The 15,009-nt window shown below is 44.7% G+C and overlaps 1 protein-coding gene across 1 annotated transcript in view; it reads right to left on the bottom strand.

Annotated features, from left to right (window-relative positions):
- LOC148521282 (membrane-associated guanylate kinase, WW and PDZ domain-containing protein 3-like) overlaps nucleotides 1-15,009 on the bottom strand; it is a 199,005-nt gene that overhangs the window by 38,232 nt on the left and 145,764 nt on the right. The window contains exons 24-26 of the mRNA XM_088475401.1: nucleotides 13,726-13,882; nucleotides 13,193-13,301; nucleotides 1,449-1,496 (exon numbers count right to left, since the gene is read on the bottom strand). Coding sequence (XP_088331527.1) covers nucleotides 1,449-1,496; nucleotides 13,193-13,301; nucleotides 13,726-13,882 — 314 coding nt within the window. The remainder of the gene's footprint in view (nucleotides 1-1,448; nucleotides 1,497-13,192; nucleotides 13,302-13,725; nucleotides 13,883-15,009) is intronic.

Raw genomic sequence — 15,009 nt, 5'->3', positions numbered from 1 at the left:
AGACACATATCAGTCTATAATACATGACAGATATAGTGCTAAATCTGCTGATATAATCCCTCATTCCAGGGGTTCTCAACTCCAGTCCTGAACTAACCACAGCTCATGTTTTCTGGATTTCTTCAATCATGCACCAATGAGTTCATCTATTTTTCTGGGATAGCAATTGTCAAAAATCCTGAAACTGTGACCTGTTTGGGGAACTTGAGGACTGGAGATAAGAGCCGATGCCATAGATAGTTACTGGCCCTTCACTCTTGGGAAATGATTTGGTGGGGGTCCATTGCCCGGTGCACTCATATGATGGAGCAGCCACGGCCCTTAGTACATTCCACCACCATCAGAGGCCCCCTGATGGGCATGGCCAGTTACCCCCAAGCACAAAGTCTGGATGATCTCTTGGCAGCCCTGATCAGGACTATTGGGAGGCACTTCCACACCTCTCCCCTCACTCAGCATTTTTCTATCATTTTACTTCCTTACCAGAACATTTTAGTCAGGGGCATAATAAGATAGTAGGGGGGCCCATGTGCAGTTTCTCTCCAAGGGCCCCTCCTCTCTACCCAGCGGCCGGCAGCATACTGAGTGCAGCAGTAGACTCTGGGCACTACTATACTCTAGCGCTGTGCCAAAGTCTACTGCACATGCGCAGATCATTAGGGAAATGGTGTGGCAGCCACTTATCCCAGTGATTTTCCTTCTGCTTATGCATAAAACGGTGGGAAAATGGAACGGTGATTTGTACATAACTGCTGCCGCCAACGTGGGACTACGGAGAGGTGAGTATTGAAGGATGGGGTGCAGGGTGTGTGGTTTAGGACCCAGTGGCCCCTGTACACTGCACACCCTGCACCCATTATAGATATGCCTCTGCTTTTAGTACTATATTCATACCCCTCATCTGTATGGCCAGCCCTACTTACATTCTGTATGCTATGTGGCATGCTGCTGTTATCACATGATGTTCTAATAATCCCTTTTTGAATATTTTGAAAAATGGATAGTAGCCTAGTGTATTGATACATACTGAAATGCATGTAATAAATGACTTTTATACATACATTGACCATGTCCCCTCCATTTGTACATAACATAACTGCACTTAGCAGGGAAACACTACCCCAGAGATGGGTGTGATACTTCTCTAATATATATAATATCCTGCACAGCAACAAGCCTGTTACTAGGGACAGCTTGGGTATATGTCGGCATGTTCACAATATCAACATGTTTCAAATGTCAGCAGGTGACATGTCGGCAGTGACATCATGTGATACTGCCAGAATGTCCACATTGTCAATGATGATAGTCATGATGTTGATTTTTTAGGATAAAGTTATCCCTAATATGCCTAACCCTAATTCCACATGTTTACAATGTTACTGTCAGCATTTTATTGCACTTGGCTTTGTGGTTGCTGACATGCTGACTGGATGAAGGACACTTACCTCCGCAGCCTGCCCTGAGCTTTGTACAGTCTCTTTTTCTGATTTCTTCTAAAACAACAGAAACATTAGGAATTAGGTTCCACCCATTTTTGTGATACAATTGTAATCTATATAATACAATATAAAGCCTTGTCAGCCACCAGACCAGTGCAGTGTCTGTGAGAGTCATCTATCCTATCCGAGCCGCTATCCCTGTGTGTGGTTTATAATACATGTATTTATATATACAGAAAGCGCAGGTCAGAGTGTCCGTCATACACACTGTGGAGGATATGCAGAGCCAATGGTAAGCCAAGGGCGGTATATACCAGCAGGGCCGGTGCAAGGTTTCCGGGTGACTAGGCGACATGTTACCAACCGCCCCTGCTCCCTCCAATTCATAATATGCCATGTGTCAGTCTCCCCAGTTACATAATATGCCACACAGCAGTGTCCCACATTCATATATACTATATAGAATATTGCACGCAGCAGTGTCCCACATTCATATACTATATAGAATATTGCACACAGCAGTGTCCCACATTCATATTCTATATAGAGTATTGCACACAGCAGTGTCCCACATTCATATATACTATATAGAGTATTGCACACAGCAGTGTCCCACATTCATATACTATATAGGATATTGCACACAGCAGTGTCCCACATTCATATATACTATATAGAATATTGCACACAGCAGTGTCCCACATTCATATATACTATATAGAATATTGCACACAGCAGTGTCCCACATTCATATACTATATAGAGTATTGCACACAGCAGTGTCCCACATTCATATATACTATATAGAGTATTGCACACAGCAGTGTCCCACATTCATATACTATATAGAGTATTCCACACAGCAGTGTCCCACATTCATATATACTATATAGAGTATTGCACACAGCAGTGTCCCACATTCATATATACTATATAGAGTATTGCACACAGCAGTGTCCCACATTCATATATACTATATAGAGTATTGCACACAGCAGTGTCCCACATTCATATATACTATATAGAATATTGCACACACTAGAGCACCAAAATCATAATGTTCCTTATGCTAACATGACATAATGTAACACTGCTGCGATTTCATAATATGCCACACAGCTGTGCCACAAATTCATTATATGCCACTCAGCCACAAATTATGCCATTCATTTTTTTTTGTTGACTCAGTGGCCGCCTCCAGAGACTGGCGCCCTTAGGCGGCTGTCTAATGTTAGTGCTGGCCTTGTATGCCAGCAGCTATGAAACTACACATCCCAGCATACTTTGCCACAGATTTGCTGTTAGGGCATCCTAAACTGTGGCAGGGCATGCTGGGATGTATAGTACCACAGTAGTGCAGCATGTTGCTTACCCCTGGCCTATGATGTTGGGAACAGCCAAGAAGCAGCATTATAGTGGCAGAAGTATGTCCATTAGCTCAGGGGACCCCGTGGAGACCAGTCTTTTTTTTCTTGCACAAAGAAAAAGGTTTAATAAATAAACTAGTGAAAGTATTCCGTATCTCCAGCTCTTATAGGACATTCAGATATATTGTACATAATAAAAATCCATTTTATGTTACTATCAGAGCAGGCAGACAAGTGTGATTATATCACTATACATAAGGAACGTCCTCTTCTGCCCAGCATCCATTATAAACATGTGTCACTGCTTTCTATGCGGAGCTCACCCAGGCTGCACTAACCACTTCTGTGTACATTTATATATGATGGTCTCCAGGGCCATACCTAGCGGTGTGTGAGCAGTACTGTCTCCCAGGGGGCAGCTCCATGGGGCGGTACTGTGGCTGCCCCACGGCATCTGCACTTGGTTTGCGGGGGTGCCTGGAATGGCCGTCTGCAGCCAGTAACGCTAATGCAGATGCACCCTGTAGCCTGTAGAGCCGCCTTGAGCAATCTAAGATGCTCCAGATAGTGCTGTAATTCCTAGGGAGGGCAACCCCCCCTCAGTGTGACATCATGCCAGCACATGATTGGGGGTGGGGCTGGCACAGGGTGGCACAACGCCCTGCTACAGCAGTAATGGTCTCGCCAACTGCCAAGTAATGGGCATAATGTAAATTTTCTGTATTCTACTGCTGGAATCACAGGCAGGAGTATCATTTATGTATCCAGTAATACAGTAACACAAAGGGAAAGTCATATTTACTTACAATGGAGCAGAAAGAAAAGTGTAAAACACAAATCTCTATTAATTTATATGAAAGACCAATATAATGAAATGCAGCAAGATAGAGTAATTACCTCCAGCTTATCATCATCATTATCACCACTATTACATAACACTGTAGTCACTGATATATTTACAGGGCGACTAATACACAAGTTTCCCCATATTATAAGCAACTAATAAATGTATTTACAGCATGAATGATATAACAGTCATTATACTGAGGCCCTTTTCCTTGTTAGGTACAAGCAGTGTGGTACAAAATGGCAGGTACTCATCAGTGCCCCATGTTACAGGCATAAGGGTACATGAGGTGGGGTTTTCATAGACTAACAGGGGCTTTCAACATGTGGCCCTGCAGGTGTTGTGGGACTACACATCCCAGCATGCCCTGCCATAGTTCAGTATTCCCTAATAGCTACACTGTGGCATGGCATGCTGGGATGTGTAGTTCCACAACAGCTGGAAGGCTGCATGGTGTACACCCTGGACTAGAACAACCATGCCAGCTCATATGTAACGACTATGATTTGCGGCCACTGAGAACCAGCAATACTATAAATAATAATAATAAATGACCTCTTAGCTTAGTCAGATTTGGGCACAGACACCTCCTGACATTTAGGCCTAATAAACTGGGACAAAACGCCGCCACCTATGCCCAGACACGCCCACTTTCAGGTAAGACCCGCCCCCTTTTGAGATCCATGAAAAACCCTAATTGTGCAAATAACAAAGTACCACAAATAACAATAACCGAGCACTTACCTCTCTCCGGAAGCATCGGTGGAATATGCTGAAGCGGAAACAGCTCATGGCTGCTCCCTAATGTGCCGGCCTAACTCCTGTCCTACTACTATACTAATCTAAATACTAAATCCTAATCTAAATAACTATACTAAAATGCTAACTCCTAACTAAATAACTATACTAAATACTAATCTAAATACTAAATCCTAAACTAAATAACTATACTATATACTAGTCTAAATGCTAAATCCTAAACTAAACTATAAATAATACTTATAAACAAACCTAATATAACTAAACACTATCTAAGCTTAACACTAAGGAAAATAAAACTATAAAAACTATAACCTATAACTACCAATACACTCTCCAATAAAACACAACCAGCTCCAGCAATCGCTTCTCACTCTAAGAGGCACCAGGAAACAGCATACACTCTAGTGTGCTGCCCTGGCTTACCACTCATTGTGACATCATAAGACCACTGTGATGTCATCGCACAGACATTAGCAGCAGCCATACATGCAGAAAATAAAGTATCAGACTATGGGCCGTATTTAATTTGAGGAAGAGACGGATGATGACATTTTTGCCTGTTTCAATTATCCCCGTATTAAATTTTAAAGACTTTTCGCATAGTTAAAAAATGGGGATAACTTTTCTCCAAGTAATACATGGTGGAAAAAAAGTGAAGAATTGGGGTTTAGGGGTGCAGCCTTAAAAAAAATAGCCTGCACCCCTGGGAGAGTCCCATAAAGGTATTCTGTGTAAAAAAAATTAAAAAAAGTCCTCAGGATACCCCAAAAAAGGTACTGTAATTGTGGGGTAAAAAAAATAAATTTGGGGGACAAACTTCTAAACTAGCGAAATTGATCCCGGGGGGGTTCCCAAGTATGCGGCAGGTGTTTTCAAGAATGAGGCTGGTAGCGGCAGGTCCATTTTTGAAGAATTAAAAAAAATAACTTTAGGGATTTAAAAATATGCTTACACCCATTTTCTTGTACCCCAAATTTGATGGGCCTAGTTATTTTTAGCAAAAAAAAAAGCTAAGTGTTATTCTTCACTAGTTCTTCACAGGCACATTTATGCACCTGCCGCGGCTATTAAACAACCCCAATTACCTTCAGCAGGCAAAATCGCGGGTACCCATAGTGATCCCCCGTGTCAGGACATCTTTAGGGGGATGCCAGGATGAATTCCCAAAAATTCATCTGACTTTTTGCCACTTACCTTTCTGCTGGGCACACACATGATACTTTATCCCCTGTTAAACCTCCGATGTGGTGCGAAAAGTCCGGCATGCGAAAAGCCCAGACTTTTTGCACCTAATTGAATATGGCCCTAAGTTAGGGGTACGCAGGGGCAGAATAGCAGACCTCCCACCTCCCACAATTCACACACCCAGAGAGGAGCAATTTTTTAACCAAGTGGGTGGAGCTCTGTAGATGGAGGCGGGCTTATTTTGTCCCAATGTCACATTTCTGCATGCTGTAAAGTGGATCAGGCATTGCCAAGCACCATAGTAAATTTTGGGTAGGGGGCTGGCAATGTTGCCCCAGCCTCCCAGGACACGCACTGAGCTCTCAAAAGGCAATGTGTAATTTTTATGTCAATCTTTTCAATCAATGGGCCATATGTACTAAGCTCTGCAAAATGATAAACTGGAGAGTGATGACGATCAGCCAATCAGCTCCCAACTATCATTTTCAAACACAGCCTGTAACATGACAGTTGGGAGCTGAGTGGCTGGTGGTTATCACTCTGCAGTTTATCACTTTTCTGAGCTTAGTACATCTCCCCCAATACCCCATAAATATAGGTGATCATTACAGGGTATAGTTCCTATACTATTAGCACACACATTACACTCCAACATAGGAATATGTTATTAGTAACATATCAGTAACATACACTTCAGATTCCAACCTAGGAATTAGGCATATACTGAATACACAGCCGGACACTCTCTTTAAGTCACTATCCTGTACACAATTTACTATGTTTTTTTTAACAATATTAAAATAACACAGAAATATTTTAAAAAAAAGGGGGGGGTTACATAAGAAAACCAGGGGAAGGACGGGTCAGGGTTGGATGGGGACCACACTCCACATATACAGAATCTAAGCATGCAAATGTAAGTAATATAACAGAATTTACCCACATGTGTATGATTATGTATATATATATATATATACACACTGTATATATACTGTGCATATATATATATATATGTGTATATATATATATATATATATATACAGTAGGGATGAGCGGGTTCGGTTCCCTGAGAACCGAACCCACCCGAACTTCGGGGATCCGGGGCGATCCGAGCCCAAGCTCGGATCTCCCTGTCTGCCCCGGATCCCTCTCCCGAGGCAAAACCTCGAGATCTGCTGTCGGATCTCGAGGTTTTGCCTCGAGCGGCCATTTAAAAAAAAATGCCTTTGCCTTTAATGGGCAAAGTGCTGATTGGCTGACAGAGCCGTCTGTCACGGCTCTCAGCCAATCAGCATTATGGTGCTCATTTGCATGTAGCACGGACTCGTGAGATCCGTGCTACATGCATCTGTGTGATTGACAGTGACACAGAGCACAGATGGGTCAGTGAGACCCGTCTGTGCTGCTGTGTATTTCAATGACACAGATGCACGCACGGACCAGGAGATCCGTGCTACTTGCATCTGTGTCATTGACACAGAGCACTAACGGGTCCGTGAGACCCGTCTGTGCTGCTGTGGTAAATAAAAAAAAAAAAACCTGTGTAAAAAGAGAAAAAAATGGCGTCCTCCCCCCCAAAAAAAGAGCAACCAGCCCCGGGCATTAGTGACCCAGTGCTGGGTGTGCTTAAATACAGGGGACAAACGACATAGGGGTCCCCTGTACTTAAACACAACCAGCACCGGGCTAGTCAGAACCAGAGCTGGTTGCCAAAATACGGGGGACAAACGACGTAGGGGTCCCCCGTATTCTGCGCAACCAGCTCTGGGCTCTGATCCGGTCCTGGTTCTGGAAATACAGGGGAAAAAAATGAGTAGGGTTCCCCTGTATGTTCCAGAACCAGCACTGGACTTTTTCTAGCGGGGGGCTGATGCCACAGCCAGGGGAGCCCTTTCACCGGGCCCCCCAGCCGCAGCATCAGCCCTGACCGCTAGTCAGCCCAGGCCGGGGATCCCTGGAGAGCTGGGGACCCCCCCAATAAAGGGGTCACCCTCTCCAGGGCACCCCAGGCCCAGGCTGATAGCCCGGGGCTATCCCCGCCACCCCTGGTGGCGGTGGGTGGCGGGTTGATTGTGTGGTGTGGTGTAAATAAAGAATATCAAACATTGTCTTTACAAGTAGAACTGCAAGTCCCAGCAAGCCTGCCCCGCATGCTGGTACTTGGAGAACCACAAGTACCAGCATGCAGGGCATTAAGGGCCCACTAGTACCTGTAGTTCACCTGTAAAAAAATGTTTAAAAAAAACACAGGACACACACACCGTGACAGTATAAGTTTATTAAACATACATACACACACACACACACATGTACACATACTCACCTATGTAACCCTGTAGCATCGGTCCACTTGTCCGGTAAAGTATCCATAGGGGACCTGTGAAAAAAAACATACTCACCATCTCCTATGCGAGGTTCTGTCCTCTTCGTTCCAAAGTAGGCATCCCCGGACTTGGCAAAAAAAAAAAAACGAAAACGCGATCCACGAACTTAGTACCGTTCTATAGAACGGTACTTCCCGAATGAGAGCTTAGCGGCGGGGTATCACCATGGAAACCCCGCTGCTAAGCGTTCATTGGCTGAGAGAGGCCATCTCCCGTCTCTCTCAGCCAATGAACGGCTCCCTCCATTGTAGTCAATGCTGGGAGCCGCAAGGTTATTAAAGTTTACCCTGCGGTTCCCACCATTGACTACAATGGAGGGAGCCGTTCATTGGCTGAGAGACGGGAGATGACCTCTCTCAGCCAATGAACGCTTAGCAGCGGGGTTTCCATGGTGATACCCCGCCGCTAAGCTCTCATTCGGGAAGTACCGTTCTATAGAACGGTACTAAGTTCGTGGATCGCGTTTTCGTTTTTTTTTTTTGCCAAGTCCGGGGATGCCTACTTTGGAACGAAGAGGACAGAACCTCGCATAGGAGATGGTGAGTATGTTTTTTTTCACAGGTCCCCTAGGGATACTTTACCGGACAAGTGGACCGATGCTACAGGTTACATAGGTGAGTATGTGTACATGTGTGTGTGTGTATGTATGTTTAATAAACTTATACTGTCACGGTGTGTGTGTCCTGTGTTTTTTTAAACATTTTTTTTACAGGTGAACTACAGGTACTAGTGGGCCCTTAATGCCCTGCATGCTGGTACTTGTGGTTCTCCAAGTACCAGCATGCGGGGCAGGCTAGCTGGGACTTGCAGTTCTACTTGTAAAGACAATGTTTGATATTCTTTATTTACACCACACCACACAATCAACCCGCCACCCACCGCCACCAGGGGTGGCGGGGATAGCCCCGGGCTATCAGCCTGGGCCTGGGGTGCCCTGGAGAGGGTGACCCCTTTATTGGGGGGGTCCCCAGCTCTCCAGGGATCCCCGGCCTGGGCTGACTAGCGGTCAGGGTTGATGCTGCGGCTGGGGGGCCCGGTGAAAGGGCTCCCCTGGCTGTGGCATCAGCCCCCCGCTAGAAAAAGTCCAGTGCTGGTTCTGGAACATACAGGGGAACCCTACTCATTTTTTGTCCCCTATATCTCCAGAACCAGGACCGGATCAGAGCCCAGAGCTGGTTGCGCAGAATACAGGGGACCCCTACGTCGTTTGTCCCCCGTATTTTGGCAACCAGCGCTGGTTCTGACTAGCCCGGTGCTGGTTGTGCTTAAGTACAGGGGACCCCTACGTCGTTTGTCCCCTGTATTTAAGCACACCCAGCACTGGGTTACTAATGCCCGGGGCTGGTTGCTCTTTTTTGGGGGGGTGCACGCCATTTTTTTCTTTTTTTACACAGGTTTTTTTTTTTTTTTTTACCACAGCAGCACAGACGGGTCTCACGGACCTGTCATTGCTCTGTGCCAATCACACAGATGCATGTAGCACGGATCTCCCGGGTTCGTGCTACATGCAAATGGGCACCATAACGCTGATTGGCTTCCTGTCTGCCACTGCAGTGCCACTCCTAGATGGGCCACGTGTTTGTGCCGCCCCCTTGTGTCGCTTAGCATAGTCATCCAGCTTCCTCGGTACAACCTTTTGGCCTAAAAACAATATTGTGAGGTGTGAGGTGTTCAGAATAGAGTGGAAATGAGTGGAAATAATGTTATTGGGGTTATTAATAGCGTAGGAACAAAAAAAGGCCCATTTATGTGATTTTAGCGGGGTTTTTTTATTTTTTAAGAAAAAATCCAGATCCAAAACACAAAACCCAGAACCCAAAACACGGAAGGGTGGTTTTGGCAAAACCAATCCAGATCCAAAACACGAAGAAAGATCCAGATCCAAAACCAAAACACAAAACACGAAAAGTGTCCGGTGCACACCCCTAATATACAGTGGTCGAAGTGGGGCGGTATACGGCGGTATGACATACCGCCACTTCACGGCCCCACTTTATTTTAGATGCAGAAGTGAATGTACCAGCGCTGGGATCCAGTATGGGATCCCAGCGCTGGAACAGCAGCGGCAATGTGTAGAGATGTGTCCCGCAGGGGACACATCTCAATAGGGGCAGCGGAGGCGCTGACATGTAGCCGGGACAAAGTACCTGGTCCCGGCTGCACTGTAAGCACCACTCACCGGGCGGCTGCCAGCCAATCACGAGGCTCGCAGCCACCAGCCAATCACGGGACTCGCGGCCGCCAGCCAATCGCAGGACTCGCAGCCGCCAGCCAATGAGAAGCTGCCAAATGGCAGCTTCTCATTGGCTCGCAGCGGCGCCAGATAAATTGCAGTGAAGACCAGAGGATCCTGGTGCCGGTGGTTCCACTCCAGCAGCGCAGGTAGGAGAGAATTAGGGGAGGGTGTGAGAGAGGGAATAGAGAGAGGGGCAGACAGAGGGAGGCAGGCTAATCATTGTAGGGGTTGAAAGAGAGAGGGAATCAGTAAGGGCAGGGTGTGAGAGAGGGAAGCAGGCAGGGAGAAGTGTGAGGGGGGGCTTGGGGGGGTTAGAAGTACAATGGGGTGATATGGAAGCAAGGGCCCATAGGGGGGGAAGCTTCAATCTCCATACCCCCACCTCTAAATTACCACTTCGAGCACTGTATATATATATATATATATATATATATATATATACTGTATATAATACATAAATTAAGCACTCCCTCCCTACAACAGAGCCCAAACTTACCTGGACACTCGGCCATCTCCGTGACTCTGGGAGCCCCCTCAGCGCAGAGTGATGTGAGGTACCGCGTGGTGGAATGCACCAGCAGCTGCCAGAGAAGAGGAGAAGAGTCTCGGTGGCTTTTAATACATGGAGCCGGTCGCAAGCCAATTACAGCTCGTGGAACGGCGGCCAGCCAATCAACAGCGGCCGCTGCTGATTGGCTGGTTGCCGTTCCGTGAGCTGCTGTGATTGGCTTTTGGCCTGCTCCATGTATTGAACGCCACCAAGTCTCTTTACTTCTTTGGCTGCCCCCGGTGCGGTACCGCACATCACTGCATTTCACAATTTCACACCTCCGCTACCCGGGCCCCCTCTCCCTCCGGGCCCGGGACTGGAGTCCCCGCAGTCCCCCCTGATGGTGGCCCTGCCTGAGGTATCGACCCAACAGAGGGAGCTTCTTAATAGTGTCATAACGGAAGATGAGGTAGGCTTTGCCATTGATGGTCTGCAACTTAACAAATCACCAGGCCTCAATGGCTTTTCAAAATATTCAAAAATGGGGTTTACAATATCCTACTTTTAATAATGCTTACGCAATTCTTTTATTATAACCTAACAAAGAGCCAGACTCTATTAATTCCTATAGACCCATCAAGACTCACTTGCAATGGCCATTAATACCTCACTGATTCCTTATCTGGGGATCCGCCTTTTCCAAGAATAGCCATGACTTGTATACAATTAATATTACAAATGTTTTAGATACAGCTCTTACAGAATTGGATGATTGGAATCATTTACAGTTGTCTTATTTGGGCAGATCCAACCTTATTTCATTAATTACTTTTCCTAAATTGCTTTATCCTCTGCAGGTCTTACCTGTAGTTCTTACTAAAACAGATGATAAGCCAATTGATGCAGCCTTACGGCAATTTATTTGGAAGAAAAACAAACCTCGACTCAGTTTGCAATTGTTACAGGGCAATAGATTGGAGGGGATATTAATTCCCAAGTATGGCACTGTATAATTATGCGGCTATTTTCAGACACATCAAGGATTGGATTTCATGTTCTAACTTATGTACTAACTATTTGATAGAGAAATCCCTCCTAACAAATATGGACTTAATGTGATTCTTACATCTAAATAAGTTTGATTTACCTGCGGATGTATTAGACAATATGTTATTAATGTCTGCATGGTCAGCCTGGCACACTATACATAACACATGGTACCTAAATACCTCTTACTCCTTATTTGTCCCTCTGTTGGGTAATGCCAGATTTTTATATGTTTGGCCTCTTCTGCTTTTACATTCTGGGCCTCCAATGGTCTTAGTACAGTTCATCAGCTTACAGATCTGTCCTCACATCGCCCACTGTCTTTTTCTAATGGTCAGACTCTTATCCCCTTTTTGCATTCTCATAACTTATTATTTTTGCAGGTGCAGTGTTATACCTCTAAGGTGGTTACGTTCCTTTCCCCTATAGATTGGATGAATCAACTGGATACGACTCTCCTCTATTGGGTCTAGGGGTGCCATCTCCTTGGTTTATAAAATATTTAGGGTACCGTGTTACAGTGGTCATTATGACACTGGAATAACACGTTGGCTGAAACACTTTCCTGATTTTAGTGAATCAAAGATTCTAAATGCTCTTTTATACTCCATCCAGTCTTGTCTGCTACAACATATCAGGAAATGTTTGATAGAGGATATTTTTCTCCCTCTCGTAGCCATTTATATTTTCCCCATCATCCGCTTGTCCAAAATGTACGAGACCAGATGCTTCCCTTTATCTGTGTTTTTGGGATTGCTCTTCTATAAAAGTATTTTGGCTTCAAGTTATCGGAATTAGTAAATTTTTTACCGTTGACTCCAGAATGGGACATTTTTTGGCATTATCACAACAACCTGTACAGTGTCATTGGGTTGTCGCAGGTTACTTCTGATTCTCTCGGCCGTGGCGAGGAAGTGTATATTACAACAATGGATACACATGTGTAAGGAAAAGCTTTTTCAGGTGTTCAGGATGGACTGGGTGCAGATGTACTTACATAAAGAACAACGACTGGAAAAACAATTCTCTATATGGGAATCTTTTATTGATACATTAAACATTTCAATGAAACAACAAATTTATAATTGTTTTTGTTCTACATTATGTGATTTTATCTCATCCTTCATTTCTATTGGGCTAAACTAATGGCCCCAGTTATAGATGGTATTGGGAGGATATTGTGCTGGGACTATTCTCTGATCTTCCATTTCACTGAGTATGTTATTTGGATCCTTAAATTACTGTTCTTGTCCTTCCAAACCATGCGAAGTAAATATTTTGGTAAACATGAGTCATCCTTCTTCTCCTTCTCCATCTCCTCCTTCTCCTTCTCCTTCTCCTCCTTCTCCTTCTCCTCCTTCTCTTTCTCCTTCTCCTCCTCCTCCTCTTTATCATCATCTTTATCATCATCTTCCCAGGCCCTGTGTATTACCACATCACTGTAGGGTGATACGCCCACGCTGAGCTCTCTGACTGGGTCACTGACACTCTGATATCCTTCAGATGAAACTAAAGATCTGTCACCGGTATCCTGTTCTGCGCTGTAAAACAGAGAGAGTTACTATGTCAGTCGCTTCTAGACAGCCAGAAAACTATTCCCTCTGGATTTAGGAGCGTATCGCCTGACAGCGGTGCCCCGCACACAGGCTGCGCCACACTTTTCTTTCTAAATGTATTTATGAATTATTCTCTTTTCAAAGATGTCCATTATCACCAAGCTGCTGAATGTTTGTGCAGCTGAATCTATCAGGCGATCACCTGCATTAGCGCTGATTTATGCTGGTTATGATCTGCCTGATCTGGCCGAGTTATCCTATGCATACGGAGGAGTCCTAAATGTACATACACCATAATAATAATGCTGTAATACGAGCATTTATATTTTATAGTCTAAACATTATATCATTTTGTCGTTAAAACCATTATCTGTCAGCTAAATATAAATAGTGCTTATATGACACTTACGTTTCCTTGGCCTCTTCTGTTGGTAAGGCAGATGACCGACCCCGATACACCAATATCTTCATCTTTTCTCCGGTACGGATGGTCCTTACCAGACGCATTAACTCCACCGTGGTCCACCCCATGACATTTTCTTTATTAAATTCAATCAGTTCATCTCCTGTAAATGATAACATAATTGAATATAAAATAACGTGAAGGGGTTAGCGACATATAAATATGCATTTGTCATTGTGCCCAAGGTATTAGCTTCAGCTGTCTTTTTTTTATTTAAGTTTAAAACTTATTTGTAATAATATATTTAAATATATATTTTATATATCTAGGTTGTGTTTTACAACCCCCCCACCATCCCCCTGTGTCTATAGGCCCCATTATAAAATAACATCCCACTCCCTATAGGCAATAGACCCCCCCATGGACCATAAATCCTAATAATAATACCCCCCAAACCCCATTAGTAGTAAAAAATATATCTGTTTTCTAAACCAACCCCCCTGTAAAAACTCAATTTTTCTTTGCCCCCTCCTACCCTGTGACAAGAATGTTTTATTTATTATTTTTTACCCCCATCCAGCATCATATTTCTATATATTATTCCTCCCCCACTGATGCTAGATAGCCCCCCAACCCCCATGGGCATTTACCCCCCTCCCCCATATACAGAGAGCAGCAGAGTGTGTGTCAGGGGGGACCGATTATCAGTCCCCCATGCTGAAGCTGATCCTTGCACTTGCCAAATAGTACTTGGAGGGGAAGTAAGTTCCTCTCCTCGCACTGTGATCCCCGGCACATGCGCCCAGGGGTGCTGTTCGCACGGCATTCTGGGGCACGATTCCGGAAGTGATATCGATGGTCAGAGACCGCTTATCACTTCCAGGGGGTCCAAGGAGTCAGAGGAGATCTGTTGTGAGGAGAACGGATCTGCTATGGAAAAGCCGGGGGAAGCAGCATGGCGGCACGGTCACATGTGATGCGACATTGACAGCTGAAGGAAGCACTGTTGGCTGCGATCACATCACATGCGACGCCGCCGGCTAACTGGTTAATGCAGATTTTGTACATTAGTGTGTACACACATGTATTTCTTATACACACCAGGGATCTTTATTCACATGATGTAATTATAGTTAGTTTGGCTGATTGGCCACAGAATTATTCCTCATAGTTCTGAATTATACTGATGTTTTTTTTGTGGCCCTTTATCTAATTTTATTGTCCTTTTATTTCCCGTCTTTATGTGTCTCTTATATCAGTACTATAAATGTAGCCATTACACTGCGGCAC

The sequence above is a fragment of the Taudactylus pleione genome, unplaced genomic scaffold (genome assembly GCF_031769625.1).
Source record: "Taudactylus pleione unplaced genomic scaffold, aTauple2 ptg000171l, whole genome shotgun sequence".
Taxonomy (NCBI): Eukaryota; Metazoa; Chordata; class Amphibia; order Anura; family Myobatrachidae; genus Taudactylus; species Taudactylus pleione.
This window is presented reverse-complemented; position numbering and strand designations above follow the sequence as displayed.